Below are 19,335 nucleotides of genomic sequence, written 5' to 3' on the forward strand. Positions count from 1 at the left end.
GTGGTGTGCCTATTTTAACTGGCAGGCATTCTTGTGCAGAGAGCTTCATTATTTTTGAAGGATTTATTGACTTTCTTTCCATCTGCTCACTGTGAGCCAAGCAGTGCTCAAGCTAGATCAACTGCAATAAGCACTGGCATAAAGATAATTGGGTATTGACTTTGTCCAACAAACTTCCCTGGTGCCCCTCAGCTCCAAAACCTGTCAAGTTGTTTTCTGTCATTTTCAAAGAAAAAAAGGCGAGCAAGCTGCAATCTCACACGAACACCTGCCGCCAGATTGAATGATTGATCTCTTGGGATTGTTTAAATTCAAGCTCCCCTTCTTAAATCTGGGAAAATCTTATCTGCATCTGCCAAAAAATACCAACACACACACTCAGGGGTTTAGTCTTAAGTGCTAAAACACCACCTCAGCCTTCATGCTGAAGTGCAGGCAGCAACGAAGCTTGGATTAGTCTCACTCAGTTTAAGAGCTCTCACTAAATAAATTATGAGATTCATAACATGATTCTACCACAGAATATCCTGTTTATGATTTGTTGGTGATTGAAAGGAGTGTGATGTATCAGGACACAACTCAAGATGGAAAATAGTCTTGGGAAGAAGTTGCAAAATGTATGACGATTATTTTTTTCTGTAGCATTTTTCATAACTTATTTCACAACTACAAGAGATAAGAAAACACAGAACAAGTTGGTATATCAGGTTTCCTTGCGAAAGTATTGAGATTTAAAAGATTATACTAAGATCCTCTTTCAGGTCTTTCGAGGCCAAAGCACTCTGAGAGCAAAATCCCTTCAGTCTTTAATCAGGATACAGGAGCAGACATGAGGTCTCAGTACAGGTTAACAATTTGAAGTTCAGTAAAGTTCAACGAAGAGATGCTGCACAAGGGGCCGTGACTCTTTGTCCTGGTTAAAAGCATTATTCTGAACGATGGAATGTGGATCCTAGATAACAATATTACAGTGGGCGGCCAAAGACCTAGAAGTAAATGCCCTGTTTAGTCTTCTCTGTATCACTGAATGTCCATAATTTTTTATTTATTAACTATTTTGACTTAAAGGAGAAGTCACTTGTTATTAGGAGTGCAGCATTCAGCCTGTGGAAGAAGTTGTATAATCTTTTCTGTTGCTCTAGAGGATCTTTCTTAAAAATCATCTTGATGATGTCATCAGTGATATCTTGGCTTTGGCTGGTAGATTACATTTTTTACACAAGGCTGCATTACAGACCGGAGGTGTAGGGTTTAATAGAAGCAGACTTTTGGGTGGCAAAAAGAATAAAAGATCCCAAATAGCACAGCTTTAAAATGTGTTTATAGGAGGAAATACTTCAAATTTTCTGCATAAATTAGACAATCCAGTTCATGATATTCTGTTTTTTCTTGTTGAAAAAACAATACAGTAACAAGGATGTTAATTATTTCCTCTGCTATCAATTTTCAATATAATCAATGTTTCCACATCTGCTGAACACAGTTGAAAGGCCACGAGCTTGAATGTTGATGCTTTGAATGCTTTAGTTCCATATAATCTCTGTCCTACACAGATTTGGTCCCAGCTGGCTGCTGTACAGTTTGTCTGATCGTGAGCCAATCAAATCACAGCAGAACAAATTCTGTGTATCAAACATTCTGTCTATGACACTGGCTGGACACAAAGTGTTTGTGCTTCCCAAAGTTTACCCTCCCACATCTCTGCTGTCTGGGTGGTTAATGAGCGCTTTCAAATTCTGTTGCACTTCATGATGAATAAACTCACAGCACCTGGTTCTGGACCTGATTTTACCCGGTGCAAGCTGTTTGTTGCAAGTGCATCTTTAACTCGAGCCAATCATTCATCACACATACCGTCCAGTCTTTGCACTCACCGTAAGCAGGTTGACCAGGTCTGTGTTGGCATCGATGTTAGGCGATGTGTTCTGGATCTGCGCCAGCTCTCGAAGGATGGCATACAGCTGTTGGGTCTTTGTCAGGTTGACCCGTGTTTTCTCTTTGTCAGCCCAGTCTGGCAGCGCCACATGCACGGCTATCAGGTCTTTCAGATGCACACCCAGGATAGGAAATCGAAAGCCGGAGCATTCAGAGAAGCGCTTGCGGTATTGACTGTAGTTCCCACACGATGTCACCAGTTCGATGAGGTTGTTAAAAACCTGCAGGTTGAGTGAATGAAGGGGGATTCAATTAATTAAAGGAGAAACGACGGGGATGAGATGAGAGCTGGCAAGGAAACAGAAAGCCTGTCTCAAGAGAGAGAGATTTGTTTAGAAGAGTCAAAAACATGCTGGAAAACTTTTGCTCCAGATGGACTTACATAACTGACGAGACACTGTAACTCCCCCAACTGTTGCATTAAACTTTCCAGTTATATGGCTCAAATTCATAGTTCTAAAAAGCCACTGTGTGGGAGTAATGGGCACAGATAAGGAGTTTGGCAGCTCACACTGAGGAGATGTGGATTGCTAAATTAAAATTCAATATCACTTATAAGTTAAGCGTATCCGCATGCAGTGATCAACAGAAAAGATTTTCCTTGTGTTTGGCTTTGGAGGCAGGAAATAGAAGGTTGAGAGCACGGTCGCAGCTACTGCACCTTGTTGGTCTCTGCGCTGATGTGGCTCTGCGTGTCTTTGAGACGAGAGATGGAGCTGTTGCTGAGGCCGCCCACCACCGCCATCAGCGTGTTGAAGTTCTGCAACTGCAGCAGCTTCTGTCAACGAGAGGGAGGAAATATTAAGAATGAGGGTGAGAGAGGAGACAGTGAAGGAATGTGTAGGCCAGTGCCAGAAAGGAATCATTAGGGAGACGGCAGAGAGAAGGTGGTACAGGTTAAAAGTGATTTACAGTAGAGTAGGAGTCAGAGACAAAAAGAATGTGTTAGTGTTCAGCAGCCCACATGAGCATCCACACATGAACCTAATCTGAGTATACCAAGATAGTACTGAATGTTCTGAACTGTCTGTGTCAAACTTAAGCTACCACTTTGTGAATGGCACTCTGCAGGGCTCCATGCTGCCCTTCAGCCTGTGTGGCATCTCGCTGAAAATCAATGGGTCGCAGCTGTGTGGGAGGGCTGCCAGAGGGGATCATTTGATTCAGCTCAGACACCCTTTGGAATCAATTGGCAAAGCAGTGCGGAGGGCAGCCCAGCATTCGAAGAGTACGTTTGGCTAAACTGCACGTGCATGTGGCCGTCAGCGAGGCCTGGGAAAGGTTTCATTGTCAACATGCCAGGGCTTTCCACTGGGTGTAGAATTAAGTCAGTGTGTATGATAGGCATGGGAGATGGAGCTCATCCTCCTCTCAACCAATTGTTGTCACACAGCCGATCAGTGATACGGTGTATTTATCAAAGCCAGAAGGCAAACATACAAGCACAAGGAACATATCGTGAAATGAATTGAGAATCGAGCTTGTCGATGAGCATAAAAGGGACATTTTTGCATTTTAAACTATAACGAAAGTCTGTGCAGTCAAGAAAAAAGACTAATGAGCATGAGTCATTTGCAACGCGCTCCAAACAGGAAGCTGAAATGGGACACAACCAGCGCACCCCCCTGAGGGAAGCTTTGGGAAATGTCAAGAAAATCGAGACTACCCTCTGTGCTGCCTCTGAATACATTTGAAATCAGCTTGAACATAATTTCTGTCCCTGCATGAGCTCGCACTGGGCGACACTTCTGAATAGAGAGTTTGAGGCATGTCAAATTGGCAAAGAATTAACAACAGGATTTCCAGCAGGGGTGGTCTGTCTCTGATGCATCTGTACAAATGTTCACCCAGTTTGCGTTAATGACACAGTCCACTCCAAATTGACTTTAGGACACTCCAGTGATACTGGGAAACACTGCCTATCATTACGTGGACACACTTCCCTTCAAGCAAGAGCAACAAACCCTAAAATGAACTGAAGGCAGTTAAAAAAAACAGACACAATGTTTCACTTCCCACTGTTTAAACTGCCAGTAAATGAAAAAATTTATAAAAACGAGCATGCAGGGACAGATTCTCCTCTTGCCTTTTCTTGTGGTCATTTTCAAACAATGCCTCCTTGTAACAAGATTCAGACTCTGCAGTCGAGCTAGCAGCTCTGTGAGACTGTTGTCTGGCACCAGGGTCATTCTAATACAGATACCACTATCAGAAATCTGTCCAGTACTACCTAAAGTACAGTCAGTACATGAGACTGTGCACCAATCTGATACCACATCATTTAGTTATTAGAAATGGGATGAACTGCTGTGACCTGTTAGCAGCATACACAAGTTGACAAGACTTGTAACTACACAAGTATACAGCAATAAACAGCAAGTGACATGTAATCTTAAGCACTGGATTGTTTGATCTACGCGTTCACGAGCAGACAGGACCGCCTCTTTATGGAGTTCTCTGTCCTGATTGGATAAAGTGGGCAGGGATACCAGAAAATGTTTTCCTCTTTTACTGCATGAGCGGGGGGAGGAGAGACCTGGGTTACTGATCAGACATATATAGAGAGCACTTTTTATTATTAACACTTATTTGAACAAAAATATAACACTTACAGCAGCTTTAAATGTGCCATGTCCATTTTCATTGCAGTGGCCATGTTATTTTTATAAACCCTTTTAATCTCACTTCCTCTGTCCTACCCTTGAGTTTTGAGTTTTACATTCAAGAGGAAGGACCAACTCTACTTTTTTTTTTTTTAGCATTTGCCCTGCAGCTGTGAATGTACAGTATCTATAAAAGGATTCTGGGCACCAGCAGCGGTGATATTTGGAAAGAAGGATTAAAGAAAGGAGATCAGGAGGGAAGGAAGCCAGAAGGAGGTAATTCTCAGGTGTTCTCCAGCTGAGTCACAGTCAATCATCCCTAACATCAAGGCCGGTCAGAATCAGCATCTGTCCGCGCCACTACACTGTTAAAGCTTCACAAAACATGCAAAAAGTCCAAGTAGTCAATATCAAGGAGGGTGGAACTGTTGGAAGAACTGCTGCTCGGGGCTCCTCTGACAAGAGCCCTGCTGAGGTGTTGGAGCGCTAGTGTATAAAGACAGAGGGTGGTGGTGACACCTGCTGAGACCCTGATGAATAAATGATGAGCGACGGAAGATTGTTCTGCAGATAAAGAGATAGATAGATTGAACGTAGGTATGGCACTGAAAACAATCCAGGAGTAGACTTGCAGTAAGTAATGAGGATGCATTCAGTAGCACTGCAGGCTATCAAGATGAGAATTATTTTTCTGAGCTTTCTACGGTCGATTGAAGCTCCCTTTGCACACGCAGAGACAGAAAGCAGCCCATCTGGCAGACCAAAGCAAATGATGACATCAAACTTAAATGACATCACTTATAGTGAAGCCCAGGATGCAATTAAAACGGATGTCTCTGTAGTGAAATAAAGACAGTCTCCAGAAATATGGGCTGAGAACCATATAAGGCTTACTCTGAGCTGTATTTGGCAAGGGTTTTTATTTAAATACACACGGGGGAAATCTTTGCAACAGCCAAAGATTGCCAGGCCAGTGTTCAAAAGACAACTGTCTCCTGAAGAGGAATAAGGAGGCACTCAGTCAAGAGAAGACTGGACTTGACAGTGCGGGCTGAGTTTGCAGGGAAAAGATTATTAGCCACACAAGCTGCATGGCTCCAGGGATGGGGGGGGATTGGTAGACCACTTTGGACCAGACTGAAATATCTCAACAATCATAGTATGGAATCCAATGAAATCTGGTGCAGATATCCAGGCTCCCAAGAATCCTAATGACTTTGGTGATCCCTTTTTTGACCAGCATGTTAAAACCCAAACCCAGTTTAAACTACCAGTTTGTAGTTTGTTTGTTTGCCCCCAACCTTTCATTCCTCTCTCTGCCTCATATTTTACATGCAGCTGTGAGTCATGCCTCCTGCAGACACTCCCCACTGATTCCTCTATTGTAGAACGCATCACTGAATTCTGTTCTCGCCAACAGGAAGTGCACACACTGTGTAATTAATTGATGACATACTTTTCCTTAATTTCATATTCTATCCTTGCGGCAAATAGCTGGGATTCTTTTTGGGAATTTGCCTGTGTGTTTATTCTGTTTGAAGAAGCACTCCCAACATTAAGAATAGGGGCATAGCTTCAGTGATTCTTTGACATTTAAATAACGCTGGAAGTCGAATGAACTGCTAAATGCTATTGTCTATTTGTGAAATCTGGTATCTCAAACTTAGGTTATTACCATTCCTTCAAATGAATTGAAGTTTTAATTGAAGTTTTATGCTTTTATGTTTCAGACAATGTAACAACCCCAAAGGCCCTTAAAAGCCTTTGTATAATGCAGAAAATGCGTCATCGGCCAGGTAAAACGAGACAGTCTTAATTCCTGGAGATGCAGGGTTTTCCCCTGACAGCAGTATTATCTTAAAGAGCTCTCGGTAGGCATCTTAAAATGCTAATACCTCTAAGCCTTTTTAAATTAAATTTATTTTTATTCACAATTTGTGCCACCTAATGGGAAATGACTGCGTTTTATGTGTGTGTGTGCAAGTCATCAAAGCACTGACTTTTCTCCTTCTCTCCACATCTCTTGGTTTAATCTCTAATTCCCCTTTTTACAGCTTTACCCCCTATTTCTTTGTGGCTCCAGGCTATCATCTCCTTTCAGGCTGTGCTATGTGCACAATGAACCCTACAACTCCCATTAAACCCTCCCCGTCTTAAAATCTTTGCAGGATACGGCCTGAATGTGTCCAGCAGACAGACCTGTGCCACTCTGATGAAGTGGGAGACGACGGCCGCTCTCTGCGGGGCAGTGGGCTTGCTGAGTACCATGAGCTGGATCCACTGGGAGACGCTGTTGAAAAGGGTGATAAAACGCTCCAGGATGGGGTTGTCCACGGTGCAGCCGTGCATCACAAAGCTGTGGTAGTCCTGAAACTAAAAGGAGGAAGGAGCCGTTGGCAAAGTTAGTTTCACTCATTTTAATTAAATAACAGCATACTTACATCACAGTATTTCCATGAAACTTCCGAAAATGTTAAATGTCATATCAGCAGCAAAGGTCATGAGTTTGACATTTTTTTGTGAGGAACAAAAAAATGCTGCATTCAGCTTGCAGACAGATCAGCACAGCTAGACAAGTACTTATATTCAACCTTGAATTTATTATTAAAGGGGCACTCATATGCATTGTATATGTGACATGCTGTAAATGAGGATCCTTCTTCTTCTTCTACTTGAGAATATATTTGGCTCTGCTGCTTCATTTATGAGACGGCTTTTTAAAAACATGTCTCTTGTATGGCACAGTTCGATATTTTGGGAAATAGGCTTGTTTGCTTTCCTGCCACGACATAGATGAGAAGATTAAAACCACTCTCATGTCTGCACAGTATATATGCAGCTGGAGCCAGCAGCTGGTTATCTTAGCTTAGCATAAAGATTTGAAAAAGGAGTGAACAGCCTGGCTCTGTCTAAAGGTAACAAAATCTGCCATCCAGCTCACTAATTACCATATTATATTTTGCCTGTTTTACAGGACGTTATTTACTTTATTATATCTTGGCTCAGTCTAAAGTATTTTTACCTTTGAAATAAGCGCATTTCACGAACTGCCAAACTATTCCTTTAAGGCAGAAATGTAGACATTAAAGCATCTAGCTTTTGTTTTCAAATCATCTCAATGCAGAAAAGTACCAATACTGCACATTTGGACCAGTAGATGCTCCATAATTTATTTTATTGGGGCTTACATTATAGCCATGGCTACTTCTTCTACTTTGTTTTATTTTGAGCAAGAATCTCTTTTAGAAGAGAGACAAAGACAAAGCCAAAACAAATCACTACCACTGCCCCCAGATTGCCACCAACGCCATCACACTTGAATAAATTATCTAAAATCTATCATTAAAATCAGCATAAACCCAGTGATTGCCTTCGCCTCCCAAAATAAAACTCAAAGAGCAAAATGTTTCCAGACAACAAATATAATTACTGCCAGTAAAAAATCTGAATTTAACCACGATTGCTTAGCAACTACAATGAGCCTGCAGCGTGCAAAATTAAATTCAAAGAATTCAAGAGCTGTATACATCACACTAGTTACACAGATTTGAATGCGGTCAAACTAACCAGGATCTTGCAGAAGGATTTGTACTCCAGGTAGGTCAGGTGTTCAGCCAGTTCACAGGAATCAAGGTGATCAAACAGCAGGGACATCTTCCTCTTTTTGGACACCGATGGGACACGCTGAGTCACCTGCCGCTTCCATTTATATGATGGCCTGAGATGGATAAGAAAGCACATTAAAACTGCAGAACATGTTGTGAAAAGTTTTCTTTTCTTTCTTTTGGAAAACACCACAACAGGTTCAGAAGATTAACTTTATAGCCACTTCTCAGTATAGAGCTGAACCTGTGGTGGCGTTAGATATCAAAACATGATGAAGAGGGATGAAATAAACTACAACCATCCAACTTTTTCTATAAATGCAGAATTTATTCCTGGAAGGACATTTCCTTGTTTGCAAACCAGCTGCATTAAGTCACAAATGTGCTCCACAAAGCCTCCTCCTTATGGAACCCTAAAGGGAAGTTAAGGTCACACAGAAATGGCTTTTATGGGAAATGGAGAAGTCAGTGACCCTGCATAACACAGCTCAGCGATGTCTGAGAACAGGCAATAAAAGGGCACGCTGACATAAACACCCACAGACAGAGGCATTCATTCACAGTGTCAACAACATGCACGGCTTTCAGCTCCACACTGTCACTCACACACTGTCGAGGTCAATGAGCTGACTCTGTCTCTCGTTGCCCTCCGTGGTCAAGAGGTCTTTAAAGCCTTTGATCTGGTCTTCCAGCTCCGGGTTCAGATTGAACTCTGCTGGAAACTCAGAGAGCCAATACCTGGAGGGCAGAACAAAGGGATGAAGAGAGGGAGAGCGACGATGAAAACTAGGGGAGGAAGGGCGACGCAATAATGTTGACTGTTGCGAACACTAAGCGCAAGGCCTCGGTTTATATGATGATAAAAGTGTCTTTTCAAGTCATACAATTTCTGCATGACATGTAGACACTGTCAATATTCAACTGGAACACTCATAAATCAAGTACATCAGATCAAAGTTCAGAGAGAAGTAGCACAGGATGGGGTAAAAGAACGAGCGACAGTTTCTTACTTGACAAGGTGACATATTCTTGTTCGGCGCTCGGCAGTGCAGCTCTCCTCTTGAGATCTAATCCATAAGTTGAGGTGCAACTTTGATGAAATTGTCTGCAAGATTGCAATTGTTCTCACCCCTTTTTCAGACTATGACAAGTCGCACTTGAATAATTAAGATTTAACAGATCTGAAGAAAAAGGCAAACAACAGGCTGTAAACTGTTCTTCTTCAAGGTCCCTTAATTCCTTTGATTCTCAAAGCCCTATGCAAGTTGATTCCATTGCTCTGTCAGCAGCATGTGAAGAGATATTTGTATTCAAACAGCAAGTAATACATAAAACATCTCTGAGGTAGCAGAAAAGAAAGGTGAAGGATACTTGAGTACAAGATTCTTAGTCATGTCGGTCGATGGGATGTACCAAGGCTGCATCATGAGAAACATGCGGACCAAGGAGGCATCCTTCAAAGCACCCTTCTCATCTAGAAGAAGAATATAGCATGTCACTCATCATCAGGAAGGTCACAGCACAGCCATCGCCTGCTATTACTGCTTGTCTATTCTGGTAGTCAGCGTGAGTCATTGCCTGATCACATACTACACATTGCTGCTGGTATTTTTTCGAAATTCCAAATAACTGACATGAAATACAGAAAATTAAACATATAAATTGCTTTTATGGGCTCGCTTTAGAATAAAACGTATTATCCATATAAAAATAAATCAGGTTTAAATGACCAACCGAAGGCTTGGATGCACGCTTCCAGCAGCTCGTCCACTGTGGCCGACTGCTCCGACAATATGGACTCCATCGTTCCTTTCCTCTTTGTTTTTTCCCTCGTTTCTCTTTCTCCGGTTTGACTCTCGTGGCTCTCCCTGAACACAAATGAAGATGAAAGAGAAAAGGATCAAAGGCGAGAAAGGAAGAGAGTAATTGTTTAACAAAGACAGAGAAAATTATATTCAAAGCGGACGCATGTTCAGAATAGTTGTGTGGTCAGTTGTTTTGCATCTTGCTCCACGCTGCACCGTGTGAGTGAGGTAATCAGTGACTGTTTACACTACATTTACTGGCTGGTAAAATTTAATTGGGATATGAGCCTGTCAGTGTCATTCCCTGCTGAAATGATGGTTTGATTTGACCCAATAAACCAAGCTGTCAATCTGCAAAACCTGAACCGAAACTCGTTCTACTTGAAAGAGCCCAATTTACAGTAATTGGTGCAGCTTTCAGCGGAGACACAGGCGTTGCATTTTTATTACACTTGAAATTTTTAGACAAAGGTGTCGATACAATAACGAGTAGCGACAGCAACAACACCTTTTTGTCTCCCTTACTTTCACACAAGCAGCCATATAGAATAAAGTTCTTGATTTTAATGAGGAAAAGTCATTACTTATCTGAAAATGTCTGATACAACTACAGACACATTTTTGTCAGAAAGTATTTAGGTGAAACACATGATAAGTTTATAAGATATGATCCTTTGACATGGCTTAAACTACATAATAGTATTTAAAAGTAGTTAAATTAGCTCCACCTAAAATATGTAAAGACTGCATGTACATTAAAGGTGCAATATGTAAGAATTTTAACGTAAAACACTCAAAAATGAATCAAAATTACGAACTGAATGTGAGCAAAAAACTGTTTTTAAGCTATGTTAAGTTAGCATGCTAAACAGCTAGCCGCTAGCCAGTTTGTACCCTAAGAGATGATAGCCCTATAGTAAACAACACAAACACATCCCAGTCCAGGCGAAGTCCGTTAATATGACCGCTAGCTGCATGTTAACTGAGCTTACTAGCTACAGTTAGCAGCAGTTAGCAGTTACCCTGGTGATATGCTGCCCCCTATTTGTTTGGAGTACGAATTGTTATTCTAATTCTAATTCTTCAATCTTGCACCTTTAATGCACAGTTAAAATACAAGAACATAATATGTAAGAATATTTCATTAGTAGGGTCATGCAGCTGCACAACTACTTTGACTGTTTGCAAGTACAATTTGCTAATCATGCTTACATCCTTTTACTCAACTAAGATTCTAAATGCAGGTAGTTTTGGTTTTTCACACTGTGGTTTTGCTACCTCAAAAGTAAATGCTCTAAAGACATTTTAAAAATACCATATAAAAATGCTGTCCTGGCAGTGTCGGTTCAAGTGATTTTATTATTCTATATTTGTCTTCAAACTTTCATAGTATCTGATGTCTTATTTACATTCATACATCTATATTATAATATATTCAAACAGTATATTACAGAGTGCAAGGAGAGCTGCTCAGTTGTGAAAAATGGTGTCTCCTCTGGTGCTCATCAGTTTAGGGATCTTGTCCTTTCACACGTCCCATCTTCACTGATGCATATTTGGCACACGAATGAAGTCATTTTGATGGCCGAATTTGACAGCATGTAGACTGCTCAGCTTGCTTTGACCTCGGTGTGACTTGCTAGAAAAACTGATAGAGAGCCACAAGCACAATGAAGAGGAAACCACAATTTAGTATCTGTTGTCGAAACGCTCCCAAGCAGCTTGTGGCACGCAACACAACACACTGTAGGCATGCAAGTACTGAATGCAAATATTTTGACAATCATGATGACTTTTCATTTCATCACACTTTTATCGCAGAAATTAGTTAAGAAAGAAATGTAAACCGGTATTTTTCTTGGTGATTGGGTAAGACCTCACAGCAGGAAACCATGGCAACCACAGATTACTGTCCAGTCACACACGACATATACACACACACCTCAACACACACAAATATGTTTTTTTACCTTGAGAAGTGCAGTTTAAGAGTAAGAGTAGCCTAAGGGAACCTTTTTATTTGCTGTAATCCTAGATGCGTTCAGTGTGTCTGAAGAGGTAGAACACTAATCCTATCTTCTATATAGGTTACAGCTAGATCTGGTGGTAAAACAGGGGATAAAGGAAGCCACTGCATATTTTGGTTCATTGCTGATACGTGTGAAGGTAACACTGAGGTTATGCTTGAGTGACAAAGTTAGGGCCACAGAATCCACAACAACACACCCCGCTGCTGCTGCATCCACTAATGGCTCTTCAATGTTGTGGTTCTGTCGAAGGGTGTGATGAGTATGTGTACGTATCTATTGTGCCTGACACAATGAAGCCATCCACTGCGCTGTCTCTGCTGCAACGCGGTGGGCGGACACACTCAATTACAGGCTTCACGAGCTGTCTCAGCCACACATACACATACGCACACACGTTTCTGCAGGAATGGAGTGAAAACAAGAGATAGAGGGAGAGAGGGAAGTGTAAGACTAAAGCTTCAATCATCAGTCATACCGTGAGAGTGAGCGAGATTCGGTATGATAATGAGTAGGGGAAATAGTGAAATGAGATGAGATTCAAATCTGTGGCTTTATAAAAAGATGTGGTCGGATCATGGAGAGATAAAGTGTGAAGAAGTCGCAGACTGCCGGACCGGGCTGTGCCACAGGACAACGTATATCATGTGACCACAGAAAAAACATCTGTCATTAATATTCAGCTTTATTGTTGATTGACAAATCACACTCTTTAGTGAAATATTTGTCATCATTTGGACGCTGTTTTGTATTCTTCCATAGGCATAAACTAATTGTGCATGCAGACAACACAAACAAACATAGGGAAGATGGAAGAGTGGGCTAATTTCAAACAAGAGAAGCACTCTGACCAGCCAAGACGATTGACCTATATAGGCCTGTCACGATAATCAATAAATCAATTAATCATACGATAAATTAAAATGAGCTCGATAATTTTGCCGGCCTCGATAATTTCCATTTGCATGCTTGTTTGTTTTCCTCGTGTCTCTCACTAGAACCCTCTTGTCAGTCACTAGCCCCATTCACGCAGCCGTTTGCATGCGGGGATACTGCGCCAATTCTCCGCATCCGCCTTTGTGTGAACGTTTCAGATGCGGTGAGGGGTGAAATTTCGCTGCGCCTCCGGAGGTAGTATCAGAGGCGAACCGAGCCGGCGGCGCGGAGCGAGGGCGTGTCGATCTGATGGTGTTGGTGTCTGATAACTCTACAGATCCTTCACTCAACAAAATAAAAATAAATGTCCCACAAAGCAACGTTACAGGACCAAACAACAGGAACGTAGTAACTGGTCGTGTCTTTGGCAACTTATGTGAGGAAAAAAATACCGCAGTTATTCGTGAAGAAGTGTCTGTCAGCCTGTCGGTCTGACCGACTCTTCGTCACATTTCTGCCCGAAAAACAGCGTCTGTCCCCGGCAAAAAACTTTAACTCACCAAGTGTCTGTCAGCCTGTCGGTCTGACCGACTCTTCGTCACATTTCTGCCCGAAAAACAGCGTCTGTCCCCGGCAAAAAACTTTAACTCACCAAGTGTTAGTCGCGCGACGGTCAGTTACTGTTGTCATGGTGACGGTCAGCCCTCCCGAGAGTGAAATAGTCAGACAGCGTCCAGTTTACTGATGGCGATTATGTAATTATGTAAATGATAGAAAAACGTAACTTTGTCACTTTCCAGGATGTATGGTGTGTCAGGATCTCAATCACAACACATTATAACAGCATCCATATGATTATAAACAGACAGCTGGTACATGTTTAGATTAACAGGTAAACACCGGGGAAACACCTTGAAAAAAAACACATACGTCATCATCATCACGTGTACCGTCACGCCTCCGCATCGCTACAGACAATGGTGCTAACATTGTTGCTGCAGTAAGGAACCGTTGCTGGCCATGGCTCAATTGCTTTGGCCACAGCCTCCATCTTTATTTATTTTGGATATTTAAAATGTCTTTTTCACATTCCAATGTTAAATATTCTTTAGAAATAAAGGTTTATTGATCTTTGAAAGGATGTACTTGCGTTATTATGCCATTATCATTATATTAGTTGAAAAATGGTCTCAAAGCGACAATATTATCGTTTATCGCAATAATTTCTAGGTCAATTTATCGTCCAGCAAAATTTGTTATCGTGACAGGCCTAGACCTATACAAGCCCGTGGACGATTTGTTGAAGTTTGTTTGATGCTGATGTTTTTCCTAAAAGACTCCGGTCGGATTTTCAGGGGAAATCCAAAGGATGTGATTTTATGCACGTTCTCAAGTGCCTTATCTCAGTGTCTCCATCCTCATGCTAACAGAGAGCAACAGTAGCTAACGTTAGTTTAGAAATGGAGTCCGGTAACATAAACTAATAACCAGCTTCCAGCCCAACACAAGCAGTTCCACAGAGTCCCTTTAACTCCTGGGTGGAAAACCCTGCATCACACCCTTGCCTACATACAATGTCATTAATTGTATATAACTCATTCATCTCATCTCACATTGATGTTTTAATATCTCATTTATAACAACACTTACTTACTTACTAATGTTAGTATGGAGACCTAATTCAAAAAGTGTTCCATGTTTACATTTGATATTTTATATACCAATATTTATGTTTAGCCTTTGTCTGCTGCTACAATTCAAACAGTTCTACTGTTAAAGTGTATTATATGTAGTTCATATTTTGACCATGTGCACATTTTTCTATTTTCCTTTTTATATTTCATGCATTAATATGTAGTATTTTGTGACATGCTATATTGAACATTTCCAAAGAGGTTCTTAATAAAAAGAAAAAAAATCAAATATGAGAAAGTTATTTTAATATGTTGAGTTCAGAATGTAATAATAAATAGATCATGTGCTCATTTCTATATGCATCATTACCTGGAAATGAAATGACCTATATCAGCAAGATTTTGATCATATCACACAACCCTCGTCTGGCCACAATCGAAATGACGAACTGTTGCTATAGATAGACATGAAAGTTCCTGGGAGGGATGCGAAGGTCACCACAGGACTGTAGCTGTAGAGCAGTGCTATAACTCTGAAACCTCAAAGAAAACACACCAAGGCCTGTGACATCTGGCTTACAAAAAAACAGCAGTATTTCTATTTTCACTTCTGGGTCTAGTTTCTCCGAGAACAGATACCACCGCTCACATCTCATGAATTTAACTGAAAAGGAAGTAGAGTGGCCTTGGAGTCTCTTATAGCCACACAGCAAGAGCCATTATTAATGATAAGAGTCATCTACATCTGAGCTGAATGCATTTCTCTGTGACAAAATGGGCATCTGTTTCACTTTCATGTATAGCTGAGAACAGTCTGTTCTTAAGAGGCGAAATGTTGCGGCTGCTTTTAACTGCGTCTAATCTGGCACTGTGGCACAGGCTGTGCTGGTCTTGATGATCATACCATCTTGCCATAGTTGAATACACATTCATCATCTCACCGACAGGATCTCTCTGCTGTAACCCAGAGAACAATCCTCTCTCTCAGGAGACTTCAGATTCTGATTTATCCTTAATAAGCGTCCCCTTCTGCTTTTCTTTAAGTATTTTCCCCACAGTGTGATTTCTAATAGTGTTTCATATAGCTGTGAAGCCGCAGATTGAATGTTAGGTAGCACACAGTGTGAGGGCTTTGGTGTTATCCCTGGTTGCCTGGTGACGACCATCCAGGGCCATCGATCAGGCAGATTAGGGGAGGGTCGGGGGCGCAGCTGGGATAAAGGGGAAGTTGACAGATGCCTGGTCAATCCTGGCCATGCAGAATCTGCAGAGTGCTGCTGGTTTAGTGGGCAGTGAAAATGTCACATCCTCTGGCCACACAGACACATTCTCAGTACAGTTTTTCTCATGCTCACTAACTTGCAAAGAGTAAAACTGGTTCAGTACCACTGTGCACGCCTTCTTTAACCTGAAAAGAACTCTATTTACGGCACAAAACTGCACACACACTGTATAAGCAAGAAAATGCATTGCACTGACCACAGCTTGTCTGCACTGGAAAGTTAAATATAGGGCTGCAAATAACAATTGCTTCCATAAAAATAGATCTGTTGATTATTTTTCAGATTAAAGGGGGATTTCACCATTTTTAAACAATAATGTGTTATGGGTCTTGGGGAGTACTACTGCATATGTGAAAACGTAGTTTAAAGCCTTTTGGGATTTGATAAATCTAACTCAGTTGTGTAAGTCAGTTGCCAAACTGCAATGTGGGTAATGTAGGCACAATGTTTCAAAAAGCAGTCCACTGGTTAAGTATTGCACTTCTATAACGCAGTTAAACTCATTATGGGCAGTTAACCAGAGATATTGCTTTTTCTTATTCCATGCATTATTCTTCCTTTTCAAAAGCTGGTGCCTACATTACCAACAATGCAACTTTGCCACTGAGTGACATCACTGAAGGGAATTTATCAGATAACATGCAGCATCTTCTTGAGCCACAAAGGGCTTTGTACTACTTTTGTCATATATGTAGTAGTGCTCCCTTAAACCTGTCAACACACTTAAATATTAAAAATTGGTGGAGTTACCCTTTAAATGATTGAGTGCTGCTGCTAATGATTATTTTTTTATGGTTGATTAATCTGTGGCGTAACTTATTGTGTAATTGTTTGGCGTATATATACAGTATATATCAGAAAAAAGAGAAAAAAACATTTCTAGAGCTTAAACAGCATTTTCTTTGCTTTGTCCAAATAATAGCCAGTAACAACACATAGCAAATGGTTGACATTTTAAATTCAATCAAACAATTAAACAATACTTTGATTATGAAAATTGTCAATTAATTTTGTTCCAGCAAATGAATGATGTTGATAAGCAAAAGTCACGGTGGCGAGCACATTCAACACATTCATTAGCATTTATTCACACACAGCAACACATCCAAATACAATTCATAAATATTTATATAAAGTGAGTACATCATTTTGGGTGTGCATGCCTGTTTCTTGTCTAAATCACATCAGGGTGCTATGTACGCCCCACAAAGCACACACACACTGAAGGAAACTGGCTGTATAAATCAGAACCTTTTCATGAATTAAAATTGACGCTAGTGCTGATTGATGACAAGACACTGACAAACACGCAGTTAATGATATCCATCCTGCTATTGATATTGCCATAATAGGCTCATTTCCATGCTAGTTAATACCCTGAGCTAATGCACAGTCACCATACAGCTATTGATTTAGTTTCATTCTCTCCCCACTGGCATTTAGGGAAAACAAGTTTGATTGATGTTTTCAGATGTGGATGCATTTATTCACTGTGATTAGCAGTGAGGCAGGCATTGAAATCACACACAGTCTGGTCACTGTGCCTCAGACAAACATGTTTAAAGGGTTTTATCTGCAGCACTTTTAGCTGGGGATAGTGCTCTGCAGACAGCAGTGTGACTGACACTGGTCATTAGGAAGGAAAAGTCGGGGATTAATGCAGTTCAGAGTGAAATGCCATCTATAGCTACCATCAGCTCAAAACAATTTGTACAAAACTTTGGTTTATGACTATAAACCTATTAAATTACAAAAAATCTACAAATACAAAATTATCTGTCAAACGTCAGCATGTTAGCATTTTTAACATTGGGGCTGTCGGTGGCAGCTAGTTGCTGTAATCTTTCAAATGTGTTCAAGTGCAGCTTTTTGTCCAAGACACAGGCAACATAAGACGATGCTACAGTTGCCCACTAGTTATTTGATGTCTGTTTGGTGTGTCTGGGCCCTCAGGTAACGAAAACACAGCGATTCTTAGTTTCAGGTGATTATACGCTAATGACAACGTGATTATGAATATTTGGCCCCATTTCAGCCCCTAAATCCACTTATTTCCTCCACACTGGGCTTTTACTCACTGTAAAAACATGTTGTCTTGCATACTCTACATTTAGCATGTAATGGTGTGCTGTACGTCAATGTCTGAAAAATCCATTTTACATTTCTCCACCCAATCCAACCTGGTGGCACACATTTTAAAATGTAGTTTAAAGGCTGGTAAAGGCAGGCAACTATTTAAAAAAAAATACTAATGTCTCAAATGAATATGGTAGTTTATTTTCTAAAACTCTGACCCTTATTTCTAAAGTGAGGGCCAGTTATCTGCAGCTTTATCTCCTCTTTCTGTCCTTGAGCGGCCGTGTGGATAGAATTACAAGACTGCAAAAACACATACAAACACCACTTCTTCATATTATGCGCACACCACCCTTATCTCCAGCCCAACACCCCTTAGTTTGTTTCAGGAAGTTGTAGCAAGGGTGTCGCATGATGGGACAGATATAGTTCTCCAGAGGGGCCTACCGAGCGGCTGGTGGCAGGCTCTATTTACAGACTGCAGGGTACTGAGAGCAGGAAGGGGAACATTTCCTTTTCCCTGGACACGCAGAATGCCACATCGGTGGGGGGGCACCGGCTGCAAACTGAGATTAGCAGCTATAGTTGCTCCTTGGGGAGGGAGGGGGGAGGCAGAGGGAAGAGAGGGAGAATGGGAGATAAAGAGGGGGACTGGGAGGCAGGAAGAGACCGTATGTGCTACCTCGTTTCAGCCCAGTCAAAAGTGGAAAGAGACAGTTGGCTAAAGAGGGAAAATATCAAATAGGGTGGGATAGTCATGACCAAAGGAAAACAAAAAGATCCAGCTTGAATCTCTCTATAAAGCAAATGGAAGCAGTCCTACTGATACTGTATGTGAAGGAGGCAAGCAGAACTTTTACATTTACAAGTTGGGGTGAAAACCATGCACATTTCACAATGTCTTGCTGGGAGACATAGCAGCTGGCAGAGTGTAATGTTTCATTACGTCCTACAAAATGAAAAAAGTCACGCATCCTGTTTCACATCTGGCACACTCTCCAATCTCAACCTTCTGACTTCAAATGAAAAGTGTAACATGTGAGACAGAAAGGGCACGGCTGCAGATCCCATGTGCTGTTACAAAATCTGCCCCCGAAAAATCTGCCCCCGAACGCGACAATGTATCATTGTGTCAGGCTGTTTTTACTGCTTTGTTTTCAGGCTTCCTGCTCAAACTTCTGTCCTTTTTCGCAGATGTGAAAGTTCGCTTCATAACAAATACCGGAAGGGTGTGTTGGTATGTGTGTGTGTGAAATGTGGCGAGTGTATGTGTGGGTCTGCATTTTTTTTAACCTTGTTACAATCACATGTGGCGTAGGATTCAGTTCTCTTAACAATTCAAAGTTTTTTAAGCGCAATAAATTCTCATGACATATTATTTGGTTTTCTCACATTTTCCTCTCTCCTTTTTGTCACTCTGACAGTTATCTCCCTGACACACACATAACTTCCTTCTCAAACTGTGTGATGAGTGAAAGATGAGAACACATG

At 41.2% G+C, this 19,335-nt stretch overlaps 1 protein-coding gene across 3 annotated transcripts in view; it reads right to left on the bottom strand.

The window, feature by feature from the left end:
• The window catches only part of LOC141003822 (RAS guanyl-releasing protein 2), a 41,513-nt gene that overhangs the window by 17,017 nt on the left and 5,161 nt on the right, over positions 1-19,335 (bottom strand). For 2 of the 3 annotated variants that reach the window (XM_073475289.1, XM_073475288.1), the window contains exons 1-8: positions 9,878-10,007; positions 9,515-9,617; positions 9,154-9,210; positions 8,750-8,881; positions 8,106-8,256; positions 6,738-6,911; positions 2,597-2,713; positions 1,875-2,156 (exon numbers count right to left, since the gene is read on the bottom strand). In XM_073475289.1, coding sequence (XP_073331390.1) covers positions 1,875-2,156; positions 2,597-2,713; positions 6,738-6,911; positions 8,106-8,256; positions 8,750-8,881; positions 9,154-9,210; positions 9,515-9,617; positions 9,878-9,947 — 1,086 coding nt within the window. In that variant the 5' untranslated portion in view covers positions 9,948-10,007. Of the gene's footprint in view, positions 1-1,874; positions 2,157-2,596; positions 2,714-6,737; positions 6,912-8,105; positions 8,257-8,749; positions 8,882-9,153; positions 9,211-9,514; positions 9,618-9,877; positions 10,012-19,335 lie in introns of those variants that run through there. The other variant, XM_073475287.1, reaches the window with a different exon arrangement.

The sequence above is a fragment of the Pagrus major genome, chromosome 10, assembly GCF_040436345.1.
Source record: "Pagrus major chromosome 10, Pma_NU_1.0".
In the NCBI taxonomy this organism is placed as follows: Eukaryota; Metazoa; Chordata; class Actinopteri; order Spariformes; family Sparidae; genus Pagrus; species Pagrus major.